This window comes from Stegodyphus dumicola, chromosome 4, assembly GCF_044657685.1.
Source record: "Stegodyphus dumicola isolate Sdum_Otavi_A_Nest chromosome 4, ASM4465768v1".
Lineage (NCBI taxonomy): Eukaryota > Metazoa > Arthropoda > Arachnida > Araneae > Eresidae > Stegodyphus > Stegodyphus dumicola.
This window is the reverse complement of record NC_140771.1, coordinates 121756348-121783698: the sequence shown is the minus strand read 5'-3', so window position 1 is coordinate 121783698 and position 27351 is coordinate 121756348. Positions and strand designations below refer to the sequence as shown.

Sequence of the window (27351 nt, the reverse complement as noted above, 5' to 3'; positions counted from 1 at the left end):
TACGAAAAGAACAGAAAAATGTCTTTATTGAAAGAATGTCGTTCGTACAAAAAACTGTCCGGCCAAAAGGAAGAACAACAAACAAAGAGCCTTAATAAAGGATATAACCCTCCCTAACTGCAATGTTTGCATTGCACCGTGTGTGGATACTCAACACTAGATTATCTAACAATTCGTGTAGTAAGATTTCCCATTCCTCAATGAGCGCCTGTTTTAGTTGTCTGGTGTACTTCGGAGGGTAAGATCGTAACGTCATGCGTCTCCTTAAAGTATCTCTCACACGTTCTGTGTGAATTATATCAGGCAAAGCATGCTGGACAATCTATTTTCCGCATATCTTTACTTTTCTATAGCTCCTCAACAACATGAGACTTGTATGGCCGAAAATTTCCATCTATAAAACAAAGTTGTGACCAATGGCCCCCCAAAAGACACACGTGGGAAAGGATAGCTGCATCATAGCCACGACCGCATCCTGATGTTTTTTCGTAGCTATACTGCACGTATAATCTACTTTCACTTACAGAAATGCGAAAAATGCGCCTTCTTTTCTTTTTTACTTCTTTTAAAGTTGCAATGCACTGCGTTCGTTGACTCCTCGGAAAAACAAGGCCTCCCTTCTGCTGCGAGTGACGTCAGTCAGCCGGGGACTAGTAGGCATAACAAACCGTCACCGCTCCTTTCGGTAGTAACGTCAACGTGCAAGCATGCTTGTAGTTTTAGCGGGAAATTTCTATATTTCATAAAACATTTAGTAATATTTCATTTGTTAATAATCTGTTGAAGGATGCTTTATACTTGTTGTGTTCCTAACTGCAGAGGAAACTATCCAAACACTGAAAAAGTACAGATGTTTTCTATACCCAAATCGGATTCGTTGCGCAGAAAATGGCTCCGTGCAATTCACCGGCAGAATTTCATCCCATTAAATCATTCTAAGGTACGTACAATCAATTTTCTTAAACTTATGATTTATTTCACGATCAAAAATTAGGCCTTATTTTTGCTTTTTTTATACTAATTAAACTTCTATATATGATATTGTTATTATAAACTTAATTTGAATTCTATAAAATCTGAAATTAATTATCCTGATACATAAATCAACAAATAATACAGTTCGTCATTAATTCTAAAGCATTTAAATCTGTAATGAAATTTAGTGAGATATTATTTAAAGTACAATATTTAAGTTAATATTAGGTAAGCAAAAACTTTCTAGAATATCAGCTGAATTTCAGTATACATACACATCATTCCAGTACATAATGTGTAGAGTATGTCTTGAAGTACTAGGTAGATGAATTTTAGCTAGTATTTTTCAGGTTCCAAAATTTATTTCTGAATGGAAATCTGTATTTTCATTTTACATTTAAATTATTTGTAAGATTTTTCTTATGAATCTACAATGATACTCAATACTCATTCTTTTTAGGCTTGTGAGAAACATTTTGTCGAATCAGATATTGAAAGAACAGTCGAACATTTTGATGAGTAAAAAGGAACTTCAATAAAAATTAATTTAATTCGTCCAAGGCTTCGAAGGGATGCTGTACCTTCACAGCTGCCTGGCTGTCCAAAATACACTCACGTTTGTGAAAATTGCAACACCAAGAAGGAATCGTCATAATTGAATGCAATTTAATACACAGTTGAGTGGTAGTGGTACAAATAAATGATTAAATGTTCAAAGCAAACAAACAAGAACAAGAGATCAGAATCAGTATTTTGTGTGGCCACCACGCGCCGCAATAAGTGCTGCTACACGACGTGGCATGGAGTCAAACAAAGTTTGAATGTCTGACTGAGGAAGAGCATTCCATATCGTTTGTACGCGTACCCAAAGTTCGTCTGCAGACGCAACAGGACGAGGATCACGAGCAAGACGCCGACCAATGACATCCCACACATGTTCAATTGGCGACATATCCGGGGAACACGCAGGCCAAGGAAGAAGCTGTACCTGCTGCGCTGCAAAGAAGGATTTAACAATCCGAGCAGTATGAGGGCGGGCATTGTCCTGTTGAAATACAGCGCCTGGCAAGCTTTGAAGGAAGGGAACAGCTTCGGGCTGTAGAACTTCACGGATATACCGGTTGCTGTTCAGATTGCCCACAATTCGTAGCATTTGAGATCGTCTATGATATGCTATGGCGCCCCAGACCATAACTCCGGGTGTTCGTCCACTGTGGCGTTCGATAATGCACTCCGGAAGGTGGCGTTCACCGGCATAGCGTCTGACACGAATGCGGCCATCATGGTACCACAAATTAAAGCGGGATTCGTCAGAAAACACGACATGCTGCCAATCAGCACGCCAGTCTCTATGCTGATTGGCCCATTGTAGCCGCAGGCGGCGATGGTCGTGCGTTAGGGCGATCCTGTATAAAGGAGTCCGTGCGCGCAGTCCACACTGCAGCAGACGTCTACGAATTGATGAAGCACACAATGAAACACCTGTAGCTATTGACCACAGTGCTGCCAATTGTCTAGAGGAAGCTGTACGGTCCGTCCGCGCCATGCGGACCAGGTGTCTATCATCGCGAGCTGACGTCACATTTCGGGGTCCCCTCCCGGATTTCCGAGTTGTCCGACACTCGTCCGTCCACTGCTTCCAAACGCGCATCACTGTGCTGCTGTTACGCTGCACACGAGAGGCTACTGCACGATACGACAATCCAGCTTCACGAAGGCCGATGATTCTCCCTCGTTCAAACTCTGTAAGTTGTTCAAATCTCGCTCTCTTTCGTCGACGAGGCATAAGTACAGATTGAGTTAACGTTTACCACTAGCAGATAACCACCGATAACCATACACGCCTCGCTACAGCCGTCTATTTATTCGGATCCATCAGCCGTTCAGAGGGCGCTGCTCAGCATACGCATGCGCTACGGATTTGCAATTCTAATCATTTGCATATCATGCGCTACTTTGCATTTCCTGAAAATTTCAGCTCACTCGCGTAAGTCCTTCATGGTGTTGCAATTTTCACAAACGTGAGTGTATTTATCAGGTAAATCTTCAACATCAAGAGAAAGTGCCGATGATAGAAGAGTTCGAATTGATAGAAACAATATACAGAGTGCTCTTGCTGCAAGCATAACCAGTAAAGAAATTTACGACAGAAAAAAATGTTTTTACTCGTTTTCTGAATTTTTATCGTGCATAAAGTCTGAGAATGTTCCTGATGCTTGGACAGTTATTTTCAAAGACGGTAAAGTTGTTTTTCTTATTATTGATACTGAGTCTGTACCGATTATTGAAGCTTCAGTAGTAGTGGCAGAAAATTTAATGTGTCATGTTTTTATTGGTAAATCAGAATTAAAAATAATAGATAACGAAGTGTTTCCTAAAGTAATAAATAATATAAATAGCTTGTTTGAAGTTTTAGACTTTGTATTGAATATTTCTAAACCACAAAATGAAAATTTATTTTCCAATGTTATAAAAACAGCTATTACTCTATTGAAAACTGTTAAGACTGATGATAGTGATAAACAACAAACTGTTGAATTCATTACAGAACAACTGTCCAATCTTATTTGTAAAAAGGAACGCATACGTTATTGAACACATATGTATATTTTCTTCGTTATTTTATATTCCATTTCTCCCCATGCATATAAATTTTTTAGAAGTTCATGCAATATCATTATGCCACATCCAAGAACAATTTACAGAATATTTTCTGGATTTAATACTAATCCCATTAAAGAGCGGTCTGATGAAAACTTTGTATCTTTCATAAAACAAAAGCAGATGGCTTGAATTCAGAAGACCTTATAATTACATTAATGTTGGATGAAATACACATAAAACCATACATAGACTATAAGGGAGGAAATGTTGTTGGTATGGCATATAACAGTAATAGTGTTGCAAATAAACCATATGTATTCATGATACAAAGTTTATTATCATCATTTAAAGAAGTTGTACACATACTGCCCATTAAAAGAATCCAAGCTGAAGACCGTTTTTCAGTTTTAAAGAAAACAATAATTGGTTTACATAGTTTAGGGTTTAAAGTTGTGTGTGTTGTCAGTGATAATAATGCTATAAACAGAAAAGCAATGTCTTTTTTTTCTTCCCCACCCCAGTTAAGTATTGTTTATCAACACCCATGTAATAAAAGTGATCCTTTGTTTTTTATCATCGATTCTGTTCATATCTTTAAAAGTATAAGAAATAACTGGTTGAATCAAAAAAATTGTGAACAAGCATTTTATTATCCTGATTTTGATGATTTTGAGAAATTACCATTATCCACTGCCTCATTTAAATCACTAAAACAGCTTTATGAAATTGAGTCAAATTCTTTAGTAAAATATGCATATGGATTATCCTTAAAATCCCTCAACCCATCAAACTTGGAGAGACAAAATGTCAAACTTGTTAACAGTATTTTTAACAATTATGTTATTGTTGCTCTTTCTACCATTGGCAAGGAGAATAATATTTTAAATTATGCTAGTACTGCAAGTTTCATAAAACTAATCTATAACTGGTGGAATATTGTCAATGTTAAAACACCTTTGAAAGGTCAGAGGCTAAATGATCCATTGCAAATGCCAATATTGCCTAATAATTCTTTGAATGAAAAGTTTTTAAAAAGATTTCTGTTATGGTTAGATGTTTGGAAAGCTAATGCTCCCACAACTGGAACCTTTACAAAAGAAACGCATTTAGCTGTTTCTCACACCACACATGGGTTATTAGAATTATCTAAGTATTGTTTTCATGAGTTAGTATTTAAATATTTTCTTGCAGGAAAGATACAGACAGATGCATTAGAAGAGCGATTTAGTAAATATCGCATGCTTGCTGGATCTCAGTACCTAATATCAGTAAGACAAATTTTTGAAAGTGAATCAAAATTAAGAATGCAAAATTTTCAACCTTTATCTCTGAGATCAGTAGCACGTGGGAACATTTTAATCGACTGTATTGGAGAAGACTGTGTTACAGATGATAACTCAAATGTTTTAGACTTATGCTCAGAGTTCAATATCAATATTTCTCAAAATGATTTTCAAAATATTCAAAATGTGTTACCAGTCTTAACTTATATATCCGGTTACTGCTCATATATGGCTGCAACAGAATTAAATTAATGGTTTCAACAGAATTAATTTTATATGCTGTGTCAAATTCTGTAGACAAATGAAAGTGCATAAATGTCACTTGCCATTACATTTCATATACTGCTAACCTAATTTAACTTACATTTCATATGCTAGACAATAACTTATAAATGCTTTGACACTATTAGATTCTAATTATTAGTTCTTTCTGATTTCAGTATAATTAATTTTATATGGTATTCTATGTAAATAAACAACACAAGATACATCACCTTCTATTATTATTTCAAATATTGTTTATCTCATGTAGCTTAAACTTATATGGTAGAGAATAATTTAAGCATCCTCATGCATTATAATATACCACTACTTCATTTATTAGCTTTTGCTGAATTAAGTTTTTTGTTTAATTGGTTTCAAAAGTAATAAATGCCGTACACAAACATTATTTTTCACGTTACTGCCTAAAAACTTGTTACTTTAGTTATTCTATATAGCAGTGTCAATAAAATATTAAGTGTAAATAATATACATCAAAACTTATATTTATTAAATTTTATACAGCTTCTAATTTTCATTACTACATCATTTTGAATATGTTTTAATATTTAAGAAAAATGTTGTAATTAAATCAATAAAATATATTTTTGCTATTCTGTATAATATTTCATGTAAGAAAATGATTAAATTTTAGTCAGAAAAAATATAGCGAATTAAATATCTGAGTTTTCCATATCATTACCACCATAATGTAAAAGTTGCATTAGATGATCTATTGCTTGCAGATTTTTCTTGTTATGATTATGTCTAAGGACATGAATTTGTTTCATCTATATGCATATTTTGATTTAGATTTAACCATAGATTTTAAACATACAGCAAGCAAACTTCGTTACGGCGTTAATATAAACAAAGTTGAAAGCAGATGTTCTTGTCATTCAAGGGAAAAATAATGTACATATTGTCGTTCTTTAAGTAAAAACAAAATGAATTTGTTGGCTAACATGGTGGGAAAATGTATGGAAACTATTATGTGTCAGTCTTTTAAACTCAGATGTAATTCCTGCTTTAAATTAATTGTCCTTGACAAAAATCTAAAATTAAGTGCAAATTATAATTTTATACGAAATTTAGACAGAAATGAATTACTCTTCCCCTCAACAGATGTTGTTACTGCAGTAACTTATAATTATGTTGTAATACAAAAATTATTAAGCGAAGAAAATGAAAAAAAGTTTTTGAAGCAAAATAATCAAAGAAATATTGTTATTGAATTATCGTCTACTATTATTGATGAATGCGATATTTTCTTAGTCGATGAAACTTGTGATAATGGCCATTCCAATGACACTTTATTAAATATAATTTTAAGAACATCTACAAATTGTTTTTTAAAAAAAAATTATTGTACTAAAAAAAAATAATCACATGCCTGGAACAAAAAAGCGAAAACTGCAAACTGTGAGTCTTAATGCTAATTAAATTTTCCATAAAAAACCATTTTCTTTGTTAATGGCTTTTTTTAAATGAGTATATATTATTGCAAATATCAGTTATGAATTCATTCTATATTACATGTACATAAAGTGCATTTATTATTCATTGCTCTGAGAAGCTGCAGTGCATTAAATAAAATATTATTAAAATTTTGTGTATTGTTTTTTTAACTTATTTTAATAATTAATACATTTATTAGCTTTTTCTCCATTCAATTTCTGTTCAGCTGGTTTCAAAATAATCAATTTTTTTTTACTGCTTTCAGTAGAATCAGTTTTATATGCTATGTTCTGTACACATGAATAATGCACAAAATTTTACTCGCCCTTTTAAATTATTTTATGAAAAGCCTAATAATTCCTGTAAATGTTTATCAATGCTAAAAACAACAAAATTCTTAATAGATTTGTCAACAAATCTTTTATGACCAGTGTTAAAACTTATAAATTTAATGTGGAAACAGTTTGATAATAATTAAAATGCAAGGGACATTTTAAATACCCAAAATTTTCAAAGATCATAAACGCAAGAAAATTGAACATAATTTCTCCTAGTTGCATAACTTGAAAACTGACTTATAAATGCTTTTATATTGTAGTATATCATTACACCATCACTAGGTTCTAGGTTCTCTTGTTTTTGCTCAATTGGTTTCAACAGAATTAATTTTATATGCTGTGTCAAATTCTATAGACAAATGAAAGTGCATAAATGTCACTTGCCATTACATTTCATATACTGCTAACCTAATTTAACTTACATTTCATATGCTAGACAATAACTTATAAATGCTTTGACACTATTAGATTCTAATTATTAGTTCTTTCTGATTTCAGTATAATTAATTTTATATGGTATTCTATGTAAATAAACAACACAAGATACATCACCTTCTATTATTATTTCAAATATTGTTTATCTCATGTAGCTTAAACTTATATGGTAGAGAATAATTTAAGCATCCTCATGCATTATAATATACCACTACTTCATTTATTAGCTTTTGCTGAATTAAGTTTTTTGTTTAATTGGTTTCAAAAGTAATAAATGCCGTACACAAACATTATTTTTCACGTTACTGCCTAAAAACTTGTTACTTTAGTTATTCTATATAGCAGTGTCAATAAAATATTAAGTGTAAATAATATACATCAAAACTTATATTTATTAAATTTTATACAGCTTCTAATTTTCATTACTACATCATTTTGAATATGTTTTAATATTTAAGAAAAATGTTGTAATTATATCAATAAAATATATTTTTGCTATTCTGTATAATATTTCATGTAAGAAAATGATTAAATTTTAGTCAGAAAAAATATAGCGAATTAAATATCTGAGTTTTCCATATCATTACCACCATAATGTAAAACTTGCATTAGATGATCTATTGCTTGCAGATTTTTCTTGTTATGATTATGTCTAAGGACATGAATTTGTTTCATCTATATGCATATTTTGATTTAGATTTAACCATAGATTTTAAACATACAGCAAGCAAACTTCGTTACGGCGTTAATATAAACAAAGTTGAAAGCAGATGTTCTTGTCATTCAAGGGAAAAATAATGTACATATTGTCGTTCTTTAAGTAAAAACAAAATGAATTTGTTGGCTAACATGGTGGGAAAATGTATGGAAACTATTATGTGTCAGTCTTTTAAATGCCCTTTGAAATATTCATGCATACAGCGAAAATTCACCTGAACTTAAATTTTTTGAAGAATTTTATTTACTTACATTATTTTTTATTTTGGGGAATAAAAAATGGAATTTCTAATTTTTGAAGAAATTTCGCGCTGCCTGGAAGCTGCGAGCCTGTTTATTCCTTTACCCGCTACTAGTGACATCACGATCGCAGTGACGAGGCCTTGTTTTTCCGGTGGTGACGGTTCTGCGTACCTTGTGATGTATCTTCTGGCGTCATAGAGCTGATATTTGCATATGCATTATCTTTCCACTACATTGGCTTTTAATTGTAGTGATAGAAAAATATTCTTTCTCAATAATTTCATGATGATAATGTTAAAAAATTAATTTGTTGCTTAAGGTTTGCACACTAGTGTGTTATTACTTCTAAACCTTTTCCAAGGTATAAGCTTGGTTAATTATGATTTAAAATATGTATTCGTTTTTATGAATTTAAATGCATTTCTGACACTAAAGATTTCTAAATTCTTGAATGAAAATTATCAGAAGTGACTAGAAGTTTACAGAGGGTAAAAGAAGTAACACCTCCTCGTATTAATAAACTTTTCCGAAAAGGGCAGAAATAACCAGTTTGCATTTACTAGGTAAAATTTTTAATTTATTTTATAACACTAAATATAATGCTTTGAATTGAGAAACATAAATATTTAAAAACAATGATTTCTTTTATTATTATTTCTCCATTTTAGCCATGCTATTCAGAATAAAATTCATTAATCACTGTAATCTTTGCTGATCAAAAATTGCATTTTCTTCTTAAGAAATAATATTGTTTCATTCATGAGGTGGTTAACGCATATTAAAATTTTAAATTTATGTCTGTAAATTAAATATTTGATCTTCGCATAAGTACGAAGACAAATCTATCACAGAGAAATCTTGGTTCGTGGATTTAATTCCTTTCTGAAAATAGATAGTCATCTGTAATATTCTTCAACCAAAACAGTTTTCCCCATAAGAATTTATGTAAAATGAATTAATCTGTTACCGGATTCCAAATGATTGCTTATAAAAGGGTACTTCGTATATAAGTTCGCAATGCGAAAACAATGGACTTCATTAAGTCTAAAAAACATAGCAACACAGTATTTATACAGCGAGGATTTGACGCAGTAATACATACACGTAATTAATATGTAATACATATAGTAGATAACACAACACTAACCGTATAAAAATAGGAAAACTTGAATTAAATTGTACTGCATTTCTACGAAGGAAAGTTGCCGGCTTAACTAGAGAGCGGTGAAGAAGCCTAATATGCAAGATACTATTCTGGAAGGGAAATCCTGTCCTATAAAAACATCATATAGCTGCCGTCTTTCTGTTCGCCCCTTTTTTTCTTTTCTCTTTCTCTAAACACCGGTCGCCTCTACTTGAGTATAGCTGAGCCCCCTTTGTTTCATTAAACCTTTTTTACTGTGTGTCTATGTTTTAAATTTTTCCTAAAGCTAGGCATGACATTGTGATTGAAATATTTAGGCTGCGTTTTACTATTGCTTTCTCAAGATGATAATGCTCTATGAATATTTGCAACACCATTTTACGCAAATTTCCCGGATAAATTAACTTGTAACATTTTCCCTTCCATTTTCCTCTTTTGAAGACATTCCCTCAACTACATTAACTGCATTTTGAAGTATCATTTCTGGCTGACTTACTTTTTCATATCTCGAGACATCGTTCATCAAAGAAATTTTTGTTTGGAAAATGTGTTCGCAAATCGATCTATTCAAATTTGTTCGGCCGTATTAGGATAAAAGACAACTTGAGAACGTTATATTCGAATAAACTTACACTGAACTTATAATGAATTTATTAGAATAGCTGTGTTCATGATACATAGCAAATTTCACAACTGCGATTTTTTAAGGCTTTTATCTTTTTGTATTTCTCCTTAAATCTTAGCTAAAGGTATAAAAATCTTAAAAACTGTAGTTCTGTATTCTCCTTCGAGAGTTGTATATTAGACAAAATCTTTCATTATCATCATGTTCTATTTATTGTATCACTTCTTTCCCATAACAACAGATTTACACTGAACAATAAACAAATATATATATATATATATATATATATTAAAAAGTAACATTTAAACTATGGACTGACTTGTGTACTGTTCCCGCTCTCTGAATATGCGCATGATTTCTCTCCCATTTCTTGGGTCGGTGCCATTCTTCAAGGCCTTGCTCAAAGCATCAGCATATAAGGTCACTGCGTCATACAGATAAGAGGCGTACGGAGTGATGTGCTGAAAATAGAAGAGATAAGACACTCAAAGATTACACCGACGATCGTAATATAAATACAGTTCCGTTATTCCACACAAGGACTGAATCTTTGTACTCCCGCCATCGAATTTGCGCTAAACAGTCTCGCAGTTCAGCGTTTTTCAGTCAGGTTTCTCGCGATAGAATATATACCAAGAGACTATATCCGTATTCTCTAAATATATAATGGAGTTAAAAAACGGTAGTATTACTTCAATCATGAAGATGTTTGGGGGATGAGAATTATATTCAATAATTAAATAATCCTCCTTTCCAGATCGATAATTTAGACAACTCGTGGGGTTCACAAGAAGACTGACTTGTGAAAATTTGTGCATTTCTATTGCAACTACTTTTCATACTGGGAAAATGGTCGATGAAATTAATCATCTGAAAAACTTTAAAGGAACTATTTTTTGTAATTATCGTACAATGTGATCACGTGGTAACTTACAAAATAAAATATTTTGATGAAAGATATTAACTGATAAAAATTATTCAACGAACTATTGCATTTATAAAGATATGGAGTAACTGAGAAATTACGCAAAGGTCCGATTTTAAAATTAAGCTGAACAAAACATAGCGAAATTTTCCTCATAATCAGAACAATCAGAACTCTTTCAGATTTACAACATTAACGAATGAAGTACGATTAATGGGAACTATTACAGCAACAAAGCATACACTTCGACAATAAGTACAGGTTAGATCAAAGGCTAGAATATGCACACACCTAGAAGTGTCGCCCTACCTAAAAGAGAACTAATTTTAATATCTGTTTTCCTCTAATGCAGAGAAAGATTTCGATGATAGTAGCTGCAGTAAGATGAAAAGGACTAGATGTAATGCCATGCTGCTCTCCTTATAAGCGAATCATACAGTAGTACTTCTTTTTGAGAAAGCTTCACATATCTACACTATCTTTTATACTATCATTGAAGAGGTTCCTGTCTATTTTAGACAGAATTTTCTGAACTAAATGCGTACACCGCACTGAAAGTTTCCCCCCCCCCCTAAAATTTTCTGTTTTTTATTCCCAGTCTAAAAGGTGTTCATTACAAAAAAGGAAAACATTTTCTCGAAAATTCTCTATTTTTTATTCCCAAACATTAGTATAAGAAAAAGAAAATTCTTAATTTTTTATTCCCAGTCTAAAAGCTCTTTAATACCACAAAATATGTTTTTCGAAAATTCTATAGCAAGAGCTCATAAAAACTCCATTTATACTTCCTATTTTCACATTCAAATTTTTATAACGTCATCAAAATTTCTGATATCTAAAGCACAATTAATATTTTTGTATGGTTATAAAATTTTAACAGTATTTTTATGAAATTTTTACATTTATTTTTACCCCAGATATTCGAAAAAAATCATTTTATTCTCCATCTCCATTTCATGGTCCTTTGAAAACAGCAAAAGAATTAAAAATAATTAATCAAGTGAAATTGTGAGGATGAAAACCAATGAAAACTTACAGGAACCCAATCTTTGAACAGCTCGCCCGCCGTGAACTTGAACGGCTCTTCACTGTTATATTCACGAACTTTCTCTTGAAATTCGTCATACTCATCACCCCGCGGTGGCGTCGACACAACGACCAAGAGGGATTGAGAAGCCTTCATGATAACTTCATATCCGGAGTCGGGTTCATCTAAAAGAATGGCAATAAAAATAATGACGAATTATATTTATTCAAGGGAAGGAAATTCAAATTATTTTTACTAGCATTGCTCTTTTTAACTACCATACAAAAATTAATTTTTGTTATGCCAGTAAAATTTACGAATACACTCTCTTAGATTACGGTGACCAGATTTTAACATTGGTAAAGTAGAACACCATTGAGCGGAAGGGGGGGGGTTCTTGATTAAACATTTGGTCTACATAGAACAACTAAAATTTTCATAGAACGCAAAAATAGTATTTTTCTTTAATTTCAACGTAAGTACTATTTACAAATATTATACATTAAAATTATGATTAGTATTGTTTTATTATTTGGCATACTTTTCATTTGAGTGAATATTTTTATTAAATTGCTGTCGTTGTTTAAAAGGCCGTGAAGCTTTTCACAAGAATTTGTTGAATTATATTTCACATATAAAATGGCTTTTAAAGTGTCAACACTTAATTGTGATTTTTCTGATGTCCATACTTTATTTACCGTAGAAAAAAACGCGTTCAGTCGCAGCATTAGTTTTTGGTAAGGACAGAGCGTATTCTACAATTTTTAGTGCATTATTGTAGGGAAAATGGTTTGTTTCAAAATGATGAAATATTTCTAACCATTTGTCTCTAGTGTGATTTTTGCTGATGCCCAAGATTTAACTTTTTCCTTATCAATATATTTTTTTTAATATTGGTACCTCATTAAAAAGATCATTTTCGGAAATACTGCTATATGGAAAATTTTGAGTTATATGATCGAATGGTTTTGCACATCATTCCAATTAAGTGCTTGTTTTAATGTAACCCAATGAAAATAAATGTTTAATGTCATTGTAATGTACCGTCCACTCTTCTAAATAATCTATGCAATTACTATATAACTTTTTAATGTAATTCATGATATCTGCCCAATTTATTGCACCTTGCCCTTCTATCTGGGTTATACTATTACGGAAAGTTAACGGAAGAAAATTATTTTCTAATTGCTCTTGACACTGAAATTTTAAATTATTAACTTCATTTGCTACTTCGATTACCGAAACTTTGTCACCTGCAATAAGTTTTATAGCATTTTGAAAAAAAAAAAAAAATACTTGATTTTGTACAAACTCTAGCCAAATTTTTGAAGATTCATTTTCAACGAGCACAGTATATATATAGCTATAAGAATATATTTTATCGTGCTTCCAAAAATCGGGACTTTTTAAAATGTCGCGGGACAAATTGTTAAAAATCGGGCATGTCCCGCCAGAAGCGGGACGTCTGGTCACCTTATCTTAGATAAACATCTATCCTTATACAGGAAGTTTTCCATTTTTGACAGCTGCTGCATGCATTATTATGCCGTGTGGATACGAAAAATAGGATTGAAGTATTTGACGGAAAATGCAAATTTCTAAGTGTCTAATTAAAACGAGTACAATAAAACCCATTTCATGATTCAGAAACATCATTTTCGCATAAAACAGTTCACTGCTATTCTGAACATATACAAACAACAAACAGAAACTAAACGATGAAAATGATGTTAAGATTTATCATTAAATGAAAGCATTTTATTTTCCGTTTATTTTCAATTTTTTAATTTTGCAATTCATAAGAATAATTTATTTTGAAATTTGCATTCGAAAAGAAAAATTCACTAAGTAATACCTTAAACTGCATTCCGTAAATTAATTTAATCTGTAGCATTTGAGTTTCATTAAAGTAAGAAAAATGCATTAACGCGAACGTATGAATTTTCATCCGCTCTTGTGAATATTCGCAAAACAATTAAATCAATGGGAAAATACATAAAATACAGACACTTTCACTAAACCTATTTAATTAAGTGCTGAATTTGAATTTATTTAATGGTACGCCATGCATACCAGAATAATTAAGCTATCCTTTTTACTTCCTTGTACGAAGTAAAAAGGAAGTATTGTAATCGCGAAAAGATTCAGGCGGCATATTTCAACGAAAATATCCACTTTGACCGCTATCGAATGCAATTTAACGATGTTTTTGCGTGATATCTGCACGTAAGGACAGAATAAAATACTCTTTTCCTTCAAACAAATTATAAAACTGCTTTAAAATTAATTCCGAAGAGAATTTTTCGTGGCGTCTGTACGAACGCATGTACGTTCGTGCGTACGTACGTATCTCGCATAACTCAAAAACGAGTAGCCTCAGAACGTTGAAATTTTGTATATAGGACTGCTTTAACATGTAGATGTGCACTTCGTATTTTGGTTGCAATCGGCCGCACCAAACGTATATAAATATATTTATATATATATATCCACTCTGTTACCCGGCTCAGTGATCTCAGTTTCTTTACACTTATACGTTTATAAATTGTACATTTTTGCTTTAAAAATGGCCTGTCATAAAACTTGATTCTAGTGAAGGTTCTTATAAAAAATTTTTAAAAAGCCACCTCATAATGTGCATGTTACTTCTTACCCCGCTTAAAAACTAGCTCTTAGTTTCCCTACACATAAATATTCATACTAATTCAAAATTTGGAACACGATTTCCGGTCAGTCTGCCAATGCTGTATAAATATGGAATTGCAACAAGAGTAACATTTTTTGATGGACTTTGTGGGAATTTCTTTTTATTAATCATTTTTTAATTATTATGTACGCACAGTTAATACCCCACCTCGAAACGGATAGTGAGATCTGTGTACGTGCTTCGTTTTATCTAGCTAATAGGAAAAATATTTCGTAATTTTTGGTTTAAGGTAAGTTCATTGATCTATTCTAGAGATGAATTTAACTACTTATTTTCTCTATGTATTAAGTTTTAAAATGTTTTACTAATCGCAATACTTTTGTAAATCAACTAAAATGTCCAAAACCATACTTGAGGCAAGCAGTAACAAAATCTCAGGGCAAGTTGCAACATGTTACAACTTGCCCCGAGATTCTGTTTCATGTAGTTAAGACTTTTCTTCTTTAAATACTAACATACAAATTACTTTATTTAACTTTATTCTAGCTAGCTTTTTTTTCCAAAATAGAAAAAGCGAATTTTTACCCTCAACGATGAGACCTCTGCTTAAGGCTTCACCTCGGAAACATTCTAACAGAGGCAGACGTAAAAGGAAATATGTCGTTCTAACCAACACACTCGAAACCAAAACATCGAAAAAAGAATGTGAAAAGATAATTAATAAGGAACGAAAAACAAAAAAACATTTAAAAAAAGATAAGGGATAAGGAAACGTTACAGAAAAAAATCCAAAAAGAAAATAAAGAGATAAAATGGGGGAAAAAGATAATTTTGAATTCATATACCAATTCTGAAACAGAAATGTGGTTGCGCGTAACACGCGGAAATACCTTCTGATGAAGAATTAGTTTGAAAAATATAGGCCCATGTTAAATATGTGAGAAGAAATAAGCTATCATTTGTATGTGGTATCTGCAGTTCTGATGAAGACTGATTATTACGTTTATCTGTTAAATAATATTACTTGTGTTTTACTACAAACCATTATTACAAATTGACATATTCATAGTTAGTAAGCAGACTAATAATAATTCCCAATTTGTTTTTTTTTTAAACTGTCGTTTTTATTGTTTTATTGTTATTTATTGTTCCAGGTTTGTTACAATTTACCTAAGTCTGCGACTAACTGTAACAGATGAATAGTTTTGATAAAGTACTTCTTGTGTTGAAATCAACAAAATTGCCGAATGTTTGATTTATGTATATGATGAATATATTTATGAATGTATGTATAATCATACTATATATATGTATAGTCATACTATAAAAAGCAACGGTTATAAACAAGGAATCTTAAAAACATTTAAAAATTAAAACATTTGACAACAATTGTTACAACTGTCTCCTAGCTCTCCTACATACATTTAAATTTATTTCCTGAATAATTATACCAAATTCATATTAACAGTAAAGTGGTGAATCACAAACGGCAAATTGTATTAATTATTTTTACTTACGTAATCTGAAGTATTTGTGCGCATCATCTTCCGTGTAACTTTCTGTGTCAATGTAAATAACCATATAGTTGCCAGTGTCCAGCAAGCCGCGCATTTTCAGAACAGTAAGTAGATTTCCAAGATCTGTTGTATCTCCCAAGAATACATAGACTGAAAAGAAAATGAGGTAGTAAATCAATCTCGAAACAAAAAGACTTGCGACTGTCTTATATGAACTATTAAACAGATTCAATTAGTCAGGCTTTCAGTGCCTCGATCAAAACAAGCAGATTGAATCAATCGATAATATTTGAAGAGATTCATAAACCTGCATCGTACGATCTAATCAACAATCTACCACCTAACTTTAAATTCCTCATTCAATACTAAAGGAAGAGGATTTTTTTAACAAAGTTAAATTGATTCTTTTAAAATGAGAACTATTTATTCGTACCTACATTAGTTTGAGTCAAAGAAGAAAAAAATGAAATTTAGGATATGTACGCTCGGAAAACTACTTACTTTATGATAGATTGTGAAAAATAAAACTACCGGCATTATGTCGAAATCAAGTAATTGAAAAATCATTGATTCGTCTAATATGCGTTTAAAAACTCAGTAAGCCATTATTTTTAAATTTCCTTAATAGAATACGTATTTCTCCTTTCATCATAGTATCATAGCTTGTCGGAGGAAAAAAGAAAACACGGAAAATGGAGAGAGTTAAGGGGAGCACTGATTATTATATTAATTGATCATCAATCCGCTACAAGTGTTTCTGTTTTATGGATAATATATGGATGGATATAGTTCGACCGTCTATACCGCAACCCTGGTTGGCATTCTGCCAAAACACATAGACTCGTCCAAAATGGGCAGTATTACTTGCTGCAACGGGAAAGGTCTTCTCTTCTCCGGAAAGAGCTATGCTGGAGGGAAAGAAAGTTCCAGCCTTCCACCCTATTTTGAGAATAATTCGGTCCGAAAGGCGCATGCGTGTTTGCGCTCATGGTCGCGGATGAGGCGGTCGAATTATATTATGCCTAGCCTGATGGTATCAATTGTTATTTGAAACAGCTAGCTCGAAACAAAGTACGTGGATTCGACTCCAATTTAACTCTTTGAAATCCAGACCCTTCGCTAAGCTGTAACCTCAAAATACCCGAACCGCCCGAAATACTTTTCCAGTTTCACAGCAGTTTCCTCCACTTCCCGTCCATTAACGCAGATAATAGGTGTGAAGATGTCCAATGACATCCTTTGTACTTTTTAACAAAGATTCCATTAGCCTTTGACCCCTTTCTTTATAAAACTATTCTGAAGATCAGATCAACAAGCCTTTCCGGCTTTGTTATGATAACGACTGAGATTTTGTTTATTTCCGTTGTTTTTATAGGAAGGAATAAATTGTTTAAAAATAAATATAATCCTTAAATTTTTAAACTGCTCTTTTATTGCTGTTTAAAGCTTAAAAGCACACTGTACCACAAAAGAATCAACAACGAAATGTCACGATCAACCAAAGGATAAAAAAAAACTCTTAGGACAAGCTGTCTGCAGTAAATTGATACAATGCAATTGGGGAAAGTGCACCTGCTACTATATACCTTAGAAGGAGGGAAGAAAAGAAGATTACAATCTCGGCCGTTTTCGGGTGGTTCTGGTCGGTTCAATGTAGGGCCGTATCGGGCGGATTGGATGTGAAGAAGTTAAGGCATTGTTGTATGTCTGCGTCCTCCTCCTCCTCTCTCTAAATGGTGTAATATCAGTTTACCATCTGTAGTGGGGGATAGGCAACGTTCTAGGTCTAACAGAACTATGAGTTTGCCCACCAGCAGCCGAGCGATAAACTAGTTGAACACTGGTAGTGTCGACCTGGGTTCGATTGCAGGCGAACAGGCTGGTTGCATGGGCGTTTTCGTAGTTTTTCCCATGTGTAACGTGTGCACAAGCCAGGTCCCACAAAAAGTCTTTCACTAAGGCATACCTCCTAGGCAGATAACCGTAGTTTGCTTTGCCCTAATCAACTAAACCGACACTTATGGGTTAAATCTTTCTCAATGAATCGGTTCCGAACAAAACTAAGAGTCACCGAAAGAAAAAAATTATATGTCATACTTCTTCGCATATTTTTGTCCCTAAATTTTTAGCGCTAGGTGCTGAAATTTTAAAACTATTCCCATAATGTTCCGCTCCTCTATTGTACATAGCTTTTCCTCAAGAAGGCTAGTTAAGTGGCAAATTGTTTCCTTCATTGTTTTTATTTTTATTCGGTGTATTCAATTTATATTTGTATTTTTGTATTAGCATTTCATTCATTTTATTTTCCTTTGCATTTATTATTTGAAATATATTTTATGGAGAGTTTCCACGACGTAGCAAGTGTACTTACACTTAAGAAACTTTCAAAACATATTATTTCACTTAATTTTGGTTTATTTACGTTCCGGCTTATTTTAACCTTATCTATTGCTGATGTGTTGATCTTTCGATAACCGGTCTTTTGTTTCGGCCCCCGACCTTCTTCTTCGTCCGATGTTCCTCTTCGGAACAGCGGTCAAGACTCATCCATATGAAGTGCCCCTGTGGTTTCACAAGGTAATTAGGTAATTGAGCCCGGGGCTTAATTACCATCAGTTATCCGTCAGACATTCTTATTTTAATATTACTATGTATAATTATTTAAATGTAGGTTTCTCTTAAAAGAAATAAGCTCGTGATTTATACCAGTAGTTTAGGCATGCCTATTTTTCATTTGTTCTGCTCTTACTCTAGCCGCGCTCTTCGGAAGTTAATTCCTCGCACAATTTTTCCCTCTCAGTTTTCGAACCATAAAGTTATTTAAAATAAGAGGAGAATACGCGACGAATTAGAATAGATTACGGTAGGATCAGCAACAGGTTCTCTTTCAACAGAACGCGAACTTTCTTTCTTTCCACCAACGTAAACAAGCACAATATAATGCGTGAGTTTGCATTCAGTATAGAACATTTTGGAATCATTCCGGTAGAAGAGTTTTTATTTGTAAATATTATGGCGCGAAAGTTATCCAAATTCCACATTTTGAGTTAACGCAAATTTTGCGCTTGTTCTGGTTACGAAAAAAACGGCACATCAATCGTGAACAAAAAGAAGAAAAAAAAAACAGTTCTAAACTATTATAAACTTGGGATCTGTTATGTATTGGTCGCGATTGAAATTTTCACTTCAGTTTTCGTTTGTTTTAAACAGGCACTTGTCAACTAAGAACGAAGGTAATTCGAAAAATTTTTAATGTTAAAAAATTCAACCTGTTTCCAATTATCCGTTTTCTAGCTCTCTAAACACTTATTTATAAAAGTTTTTAATTGAGTCAAATGCTTTATAACGTTGCGCGCCTCTAACTAGCACGCAACCAAGAGGTGATTGTGAAAGCTTGTATAAACCACAGAGTCTTATAAAGGGTTTAAGTCCCTTTTTATTCAACGTACTAATTTACAATTGCGTTCTCTTGACGCTTACAAACGGTGCCAACTCGGCAGTCAAAATAAAAATAAAAACCTGAAAAGAAATTAAAGACAATATTCTAACTACGAGGCTCTCTCAAATAACTAACTCACCGCGTTTTACAATACGGCTGCTAATTCAGCAGACTTGAAGCTCACTGGAACAATTGCAACTACTTCCCGCCAAGCACATAGGCCGCAACGCGGGGTTTTTCAAATCTCTATAACTACCTCCGCGCTCGCTAAGTAAGAATAACTCTCTCTCACCGAACTTGTTTCCTTCTATTTAAATCATACTACTTCCGCTGATAATTTGAATGCTTGCGCGTTCTACTCAAATTTACATATTCTGGCATTGGCAGTTCCAGGGGAAAGTAAGGATTGACAGGAAAGATAGTTTAAACTTAAAATAAATGTTAGTTAAAATAAATATAAACCCTACAGCTTCATAAATAAAAATATACTTTTTCTATAAAATATGTTATAACGTGACTTACTTTAATCATTATTAACATACATTCAGGATAAAATGTTTTATTACCTGGTACATCAGTAAATTTTATTGATATATAATTTAAAACAGTATTGGTATAAATTAATCATTATCGCCCATTTGAGACGCATACACATACATTTAAATGATATACATTTATTCTAATTCGTCTAATTTAATAATAATACGTTTATATAATAATAACTACATATCAACATTTACATAATAAAAAGAAATATCGAAGAGATACAAATTTATTCAAACAGTTATTCAACTTTTTAAACTTATAATAAAACATTTTAGTGTACTCGCACCGAAACAGACTGATAATAGCCCTATTTAAATAAATTTCGAATATATTTCACCGCTACAGTGATGATTTGTGTTACGCAGTTAGTTACCTTTGCCTTATAGGAAACTGGGATTCGCGATTAAATATAACAAAATATTTAGAGGTGACAGAAATTGAAATTTTCTAGAATAAGAAAATTAAAAAATTCCCGAAAGCTTCGTGTAATAGTCTGCAGCATGAAGGAAATAAAATAGAGAATTTTTAATTATAATATAAATTTGAAATTTGCATTTAATGAAAAACAAATTTTAGCTTATAAATAGGTTTTATAAATAGACATAAATTTATTAACACGAAAACAAATAGTTACTCGAGTACATAATTTAAACTCTCAAATCTTGAGATTCGTATTTCTCAACATAATTTAGCTGAAAATATTTAGTTTCAACACTTTGACAAATATATTAAGTAATTCAGACTAACGAGTGATTTTAACTAAAAGTGTTTGATTAAAAAATTTTCTGGAATTATTTTGACTAAAGCTAACGTGTAAGGGGTTAGCATTATGTTAAAATGTAACATGCAGAAATTAATGATTGAGTGATTAACAACTGCATTTTTTCGGTAATACCCCGGTTTTATTGAAATCTATTGCTGAAAAAGACTCAAGTTTCGAACCTCCAATTCTTTACGTGATTCATGATAATGACATACGTTTTAGTGGCATCAGAGGAAAAATATTATGTACTTAATCATATCATTAAACTATTTCTGAAAACATCAAGAAACTGAAATTTTAAAAAATAAGCCTTCATCACATATACTAAAAATTAACTGAAACATCAACTCACTTTTTTTAAAAATGAACAAACATCAGATACATAACCTCGAATACTGTCTGAACAACGATATAAAATTAATCATTATTCTCGATTAAATGTAATATCAAATATATAAAATTAATCATTATTCTCGATTAAATGTAATATCAAATATATTTCAATACAAAATTAAATTAATAAATTGCAACCTGAAAATCTCAGATTATAGTTAACGTCACAAAAAGCGATTACAGTCGAAAACATCGCGGCAAAAACATCGCAAAACATCGCAGAGAAAACAACGCAAGGCGAAAACGTCTTGCTACAAAACATCGTGGGAGAAAACATCGCAAAGAGAAAATATCGCAGTTCTAAACCATCGGGGTACAAAACATCGTCGTCGAAAACAAAGCGGTTCAAAAACTTCGCAGTTTGAAAACATCGTCGTCGAAAATATTGTGGTAAAAAATAAAGTATCTACAAATCATCGCATGACGATAACATCGCAGACATGCTTTTTTCAGGCTTTGATAACTGTAAATAGATATTCCCATAATAAATTGTGAGCGCAAGATGTAAAGAAGGATAATTTTTACTTTCACATTTTTCTATTAACTAATAAATTTTTGCTGAAAAAGTAAGAAGGAAACTTAATCATAGAAAATTAAACGCAACTTATAGATTATAGTTTTTATGAAAAATTACCAGTAAAAACTTTATAAAAAATGATTTATTAATGGTCTTTGTTAGTTAATTATGTCGGTTTAAAATTTTGTTAAGTGCTATAAGTTGCATTAATTTTCTATGCTTAAGTTTCCTTCTTATTTTCTCAGCAAAAATTTATTAGTCAATATAAAATAAAACAAATTATCCTTCTTTCCATCTTGCGCTAACAAATTATTACGGGAATATCTATTTACAGTTATTAAAGTCTGAAAAAAGGATGTCTGCGATGTTATAGTCACCCGATGATTTGTAGATATTTTATTTTTTACCGCGATATTTTCGACGACGATGTTTTTAAACTGCGAAGTTTTTGAACCGCTTTATTTTCGACGACGATGTTTTGTACCACGATGTTTTAGAAGGGCGATGTTTTCTCTTTGCGATGTTTTCTCCCACGATGTTTTGTAGCACGACGTTTTCGCCTTGCGTTGTTTTCTCTGCGACGTTTTCGACCGCGATGTTATCGGCGGACACCCAAAAAGCTTACCATAAAGTTCGCAAAATGTTCACAAATTATTTAAGTGTATTAATTCATAATTTAAATAAAATCTGATTTCTAATTTTGAAGATTCAGTAGGGTTTTTTCAAGCAGGATACGTGAAATATGTGCAATGCCCTCGGCAGGACTCGAACCCTGGCCCTTTTGAATACGCGTCCAGTATGCTTCCAATTACACCACGAAGGCATGAAGAAAGAGTCAAATTTAATTTAATGCACCAAACAGTTTTCCAGAGCTTTAGTTAGGCTAAGAGTTTAAGAATTCCGTATTAATTTACAACATAAAACATTAGATCATATAATTATAAAGACTTCTTTAAAATAGCAGTGTGCCAAATAGCGTAGAAAACTTTCTATGCTCTGATGTCATCATAAAGCATCATCATGTGCAAATTTAATGCACTTTCTTTAAATAAAAGACTTAATTATTTAAAATTTAGAAATGCATTTATTTCATTTTTCAGAATGGCAAATGAATTTATTAAAAACAATAAATATCTTGCGAAAAGGGTCCTTTGACAGTTTAAAATGAAAGATCAAGTATGAGCAAACACAAAAAGAAAACTAAATAGCTTTTATGGAAGTTAATTGGCTAGTTAAAATTAAGTATTTAATTCTAAAAATGTTTAAATATTAACAAAGGAAACTTCTACAACCTTCATTTCTTACGTAAAACAGAAAATATTGAAAAAAAATCGGAAATACGAATACCATTAAGGAAAATTTATAACTAAAAAACTGTTCTTGTTCTTTTATTCAATTTTCTTTTTCTCTCATTTCAGTGTAAAAATATCTCATTCTCTGTGAAAGAAATTTAGAAAAATTAAATATTACTTTTGAATTCTTATGAAGACTAGTACTTATTGAAGATCATGACTGCCAACAGTAATAATAAACCTAAAGTATAACATCTAACAGTAATTATAAGATAACAAAACTTGTATAATGCATAAGATAATTTTACTCATGAGGAAAATAATAATCTTTCAGTTTTATTAGACGAATTTCTCAAAATATGGATTCTTTCTCATTTCATTTTAGAACGGTGTAATTTCATTACCTTTTCGCTCAAATGATTCCAAAATATAAATTTTCTTTTGGATAAGCTTCGTATTATTTGTCTCATCGCATAGAATCTGAATGGAATCCATTTGAAAAGAGTTTAAAACTTTTTCAAAGATGTATTAAATCAAAACAGTATTAATTTATTAATTTTTCACAGAAATATTCAATTTCATCTTTCACATATAAATTCATTATGCAACATATATTTGTTTATTTTACTGGCAGTGGAATAATATTCATTGTATATTTGAGACGATTCGTGAAATTTGTTAGGTATACGCTGTGGTGTAGTGTTAATGCTTCAACGGTGTGATGTTGAACTAAAATAAAAACGCTAATGACGGAACATAACATGAAAATTTTATTGAACGCCCCCCAAAAAAAATGGCTACATATAATACAGAAGAGAAAAAGAACCTAAATCTTTTCCTTAAAATCAAATTCTATACCTTTTATGTGCGTTGTTATGAAAACCTCGCAATTCGTTCAGTCACAGTTGATACGAAAGTTGTTTGAGTTCGTATTATTATTTTGCTCTACGAGTGTGATTCTAAAATTTAGGAAGTGAAGAAAATTTATTTATAAATAGTAAGTGTTTTTCGTTGGTCCCTTTCGAGAGGTGTACTTGGAGTAGCTCATCTGGACAAGTTCGTGAGTATATTTTTGATTTCTACGCTTTCATTATGGACATTGTCTTGTACATCGATAGGATAGCTTGACTTGGTAAATATGGATGAGATAAATGATTTAGCAGTCCTTAATAAGCGCGATTTTGTTGAGAATATTCTTAAACATGGCACGATTGAGGATTGTAGGTAGATTATGGCTGAGTTTAACTTAGCGTTTAACACGCTTAAAAATGGCTTACGGAAAATCACCCCAGAAATGGAGCAATAACTCCAAAAAAACCTATGCAGAGCTTGAGAAGTGTGTAGCGATTAAACAAGCTGCAGGAGATTCAGTGCACTATCTGCGGTAGCATCTCGTTACTAGCAATATTAACTATACGTTAATACTAGCAATGATTCAACATCTAATCAAACTACAAAGCAACCTAAACCAGTTTCAAATGTTATTCAGGAAATAAGCAAAATAAATAATTATAATGAAAAATGGATTACACCCAAAAAATACCACAAACGCACACTTAGTGAAAGCAGCAACGCTTCAATGACGTCAACCAAAAATAAATACGCTTCACTAAAAATAGATGATAAAATGGACACTACAAATGTTAGTTCGCTAAACTCACAAGAAGACAGCACTAATAATGAAGGTGATTTCATTACGCCCAACAAAAAGGCTAACAGAATTCATCCGATTATCATTTCAGATGTCACGGAGTGGATAGCCCTCAGAGATAATATTAAGCAATTTACCATATCCATGGAATGTGTACAGAAAGATGGTGATATCCACATTAAAGTTAAATCAGACATTGAGTATCGTGAAGTCACGAGATACCTAGACGAAAAAGAAATTCCTTACCATACCTTCCCTCTCCCTCAGGATAAACCGATAAGAGTTGTAATCAAAAAATTATCTGTTCACATCAAACCCGAGGACATTATAGAAGAACTAATAGATAATAACATCTCGGTTAAAACAGTAAGACAAGTTACCAAGAAAATATACAATGAAATTGTCAAACTACCCACTTTCATGGTTGAAGTCAAACGCAGTATAGAAGGCAAGAAAATATACAACATAACGCATATTCTAGATTTGGCTGCTAAAATTACTCCCTTCAGAGCCACTCCAGGACACAAACAACGTCACCACTGTCAGAGGTATGGCCACAGTCATGCGCACTGTAAGCACAAGCCCAGGTGTTTAAAATGCGGGCAAAACCATATTACTACTACATGCACAAAAGACAGAAACTTACCCGGCAAATGTTGCCTCTGCGGAGGCCCCCACATTAGTTCGTACCGTGGTTGCGAAATGCATCCGGATAACTTGAAAAGAAAAATTGCAGAAAAAGAATTCCAATAAGAAGCGAAAAAATCTTCAAAAAATAGTCCCCCTGATATCAACTTAGAAAATTTCCCACCTCTGCCAAGAAGAAACATAACTCAAAATAGCAGTGAAAATGTTAATGAGCAGAATGCTTCATCCACCAATCAGGACGCAGCTGTCGAAAGTGAGAACTTAGGCTCCGTTTCTGATTTCATAATTTGGCTGAAGAAACTATTCCTGCAAGGAAAAAATCTCTTCGAGCGGTTCTTAAAATCTAAATCAATATTGGAAAAAATCCAAGTCGGCTGGGAAGCCTTTGAACTTTTATCAAGCATCAATTATGAATTTTAATCATATTAACAGTAATTCAAGAAATCATCTCACTGCCCACAGCAGTTTAAACCTCGCATTTTTTAACGCCAACGATATTCGCCACAAGAACGTTGAAGTTGCAAACTTCCTTAATCACCATAATATTGATGTGTTTCTAGTGAATGAAACTTGGCTCAGACCTAATGATAAGTTCAAGAGCAAAGGTTACAACGCATTCAGGACGGACAGAGACCATAACAGGTGCGGCGCTACTATAATATTAATTAAAAGGCATCTGCACGCCAACGAGTTTAATATTCCCAATAGCAGCAGCATTGAAACCACTGCGATCGTTGTGCATTCGCGCACAAATGAGCCGATTGTCATCATCTCGGCTTATAATTCCCCCAGAAACATTCTCACCAACAATAACTTGCAAATTTTTAACAATATCACTCACCCTGTTATTATGGCAGGGGACCTGAATTCAAAACATCATAGCTGGAATTCTCAAAGAAATAACACAAATGGCAACAAACGTTATAGCTATGCTCTTACGAATGACCTTAGAATTTTTAGACCAACGGAACCCACCAGGTATCATCATACAGGCAGCTCGGATGTTCTCGACATTGTTATTACAAAAAATATCCAGCAAATCTCTTTCCTACAGGTGATTAATCAATTAACCTCTGACCATCTCCCTGTTAAATTTACTTACCATGGCTTTGAGAAGACCTTGCCTTTAAAGAAAATTATAAACTGGCAGAAATTCAATAATTCTCTGGAACAATTACCTCCACACCCGGCTCTTGCCGATATTGTAGACATTGAGTACAATATCACTAAGATCAATAGTAAAATTAAGAAAGCCCTTGATGATTCCACCAAATTCAAAGATTATAAGAAAGACAAGCTCCCCGACCACATCATTGAGAAAATAAAAGACAAAAACCGCACAGCAAAAATCTCGCGAACAGGCGATCCCACTGTTAAAAGAAATCTGAACAGAAAAATTAAGAACATCAAGACCCTCCTCCTCCTACAGTACAGATCAAATTGTTGGGACGATTTCTTAGACTCCATGGATTTCTCTCCGAATACAGTCTGGCGTATTGGAAATTCCTTAAGGAATACTAATAACAGAAATATTGGTTCTCTCCACACCAGTAGTGGAATTGATTATTCTGAACATGACATGGCTGAAGCCCTTGCGCAGCATCTAGAAAAGACTTTCACCAATCATGCCTCTAATAATGATGAGACAGATGAAGAAGTCGATAATTTCATTAACCACCTAGCTGACAGAAATTGTAATAATCACTTCAACCCAACTTCTCCAACAGAAATAAGTAATACAATTAGCAACTTAAAGTCCAGGAAAGCTCCCGGCTACGATAGCATCACCAATATGGTTCTCAAAGCTCTGCCAAGAACCTACATAGTCCTCATTACAAACATAGTCAATGCTTGTATGAGGCTCAATTACTTTCCGCAACAGTGGAAGCACGCGCAGATAATT

The 27351-nt window shown here is 32.6% G+C and overlaps 1 protein-coding gene across 3 annotated transcripts in view; it reads right to left on the bottom strand.

The window, feature by feature from the left end:
* The window catches only part of LOC118201099 (receptor-type guanylate cyclase Gyc76C-like), a 1003202-nt gene that overhangs the window by 458309 nt on the left and 517542 nt on the right, over nucleotides 1-27351 (bottom strand). For all 3 annotated transcript variants that reach the window (XM_085815395.1, XM_085815398.1, XM_085815396.1), the window contains 3 exons: nucleotides 16200-16349; nucleotides 12045-12220; nucleotides 10403-10544 (listed from right to left, as the gene is read on the bottom strand). In XM_085815395.1, the coding sequence (XP_085671521.1) occupies nucleotides 10403-10544; nucleotides 12045-12220; nucleotides 16200-16349 (468 nt within the window). The remainder of the gene's footprint in view (nucleotides 1-10402; nucleotides 10545-12044; nucleotides 12221-16199; nucleotides 16350-27351) is intronic.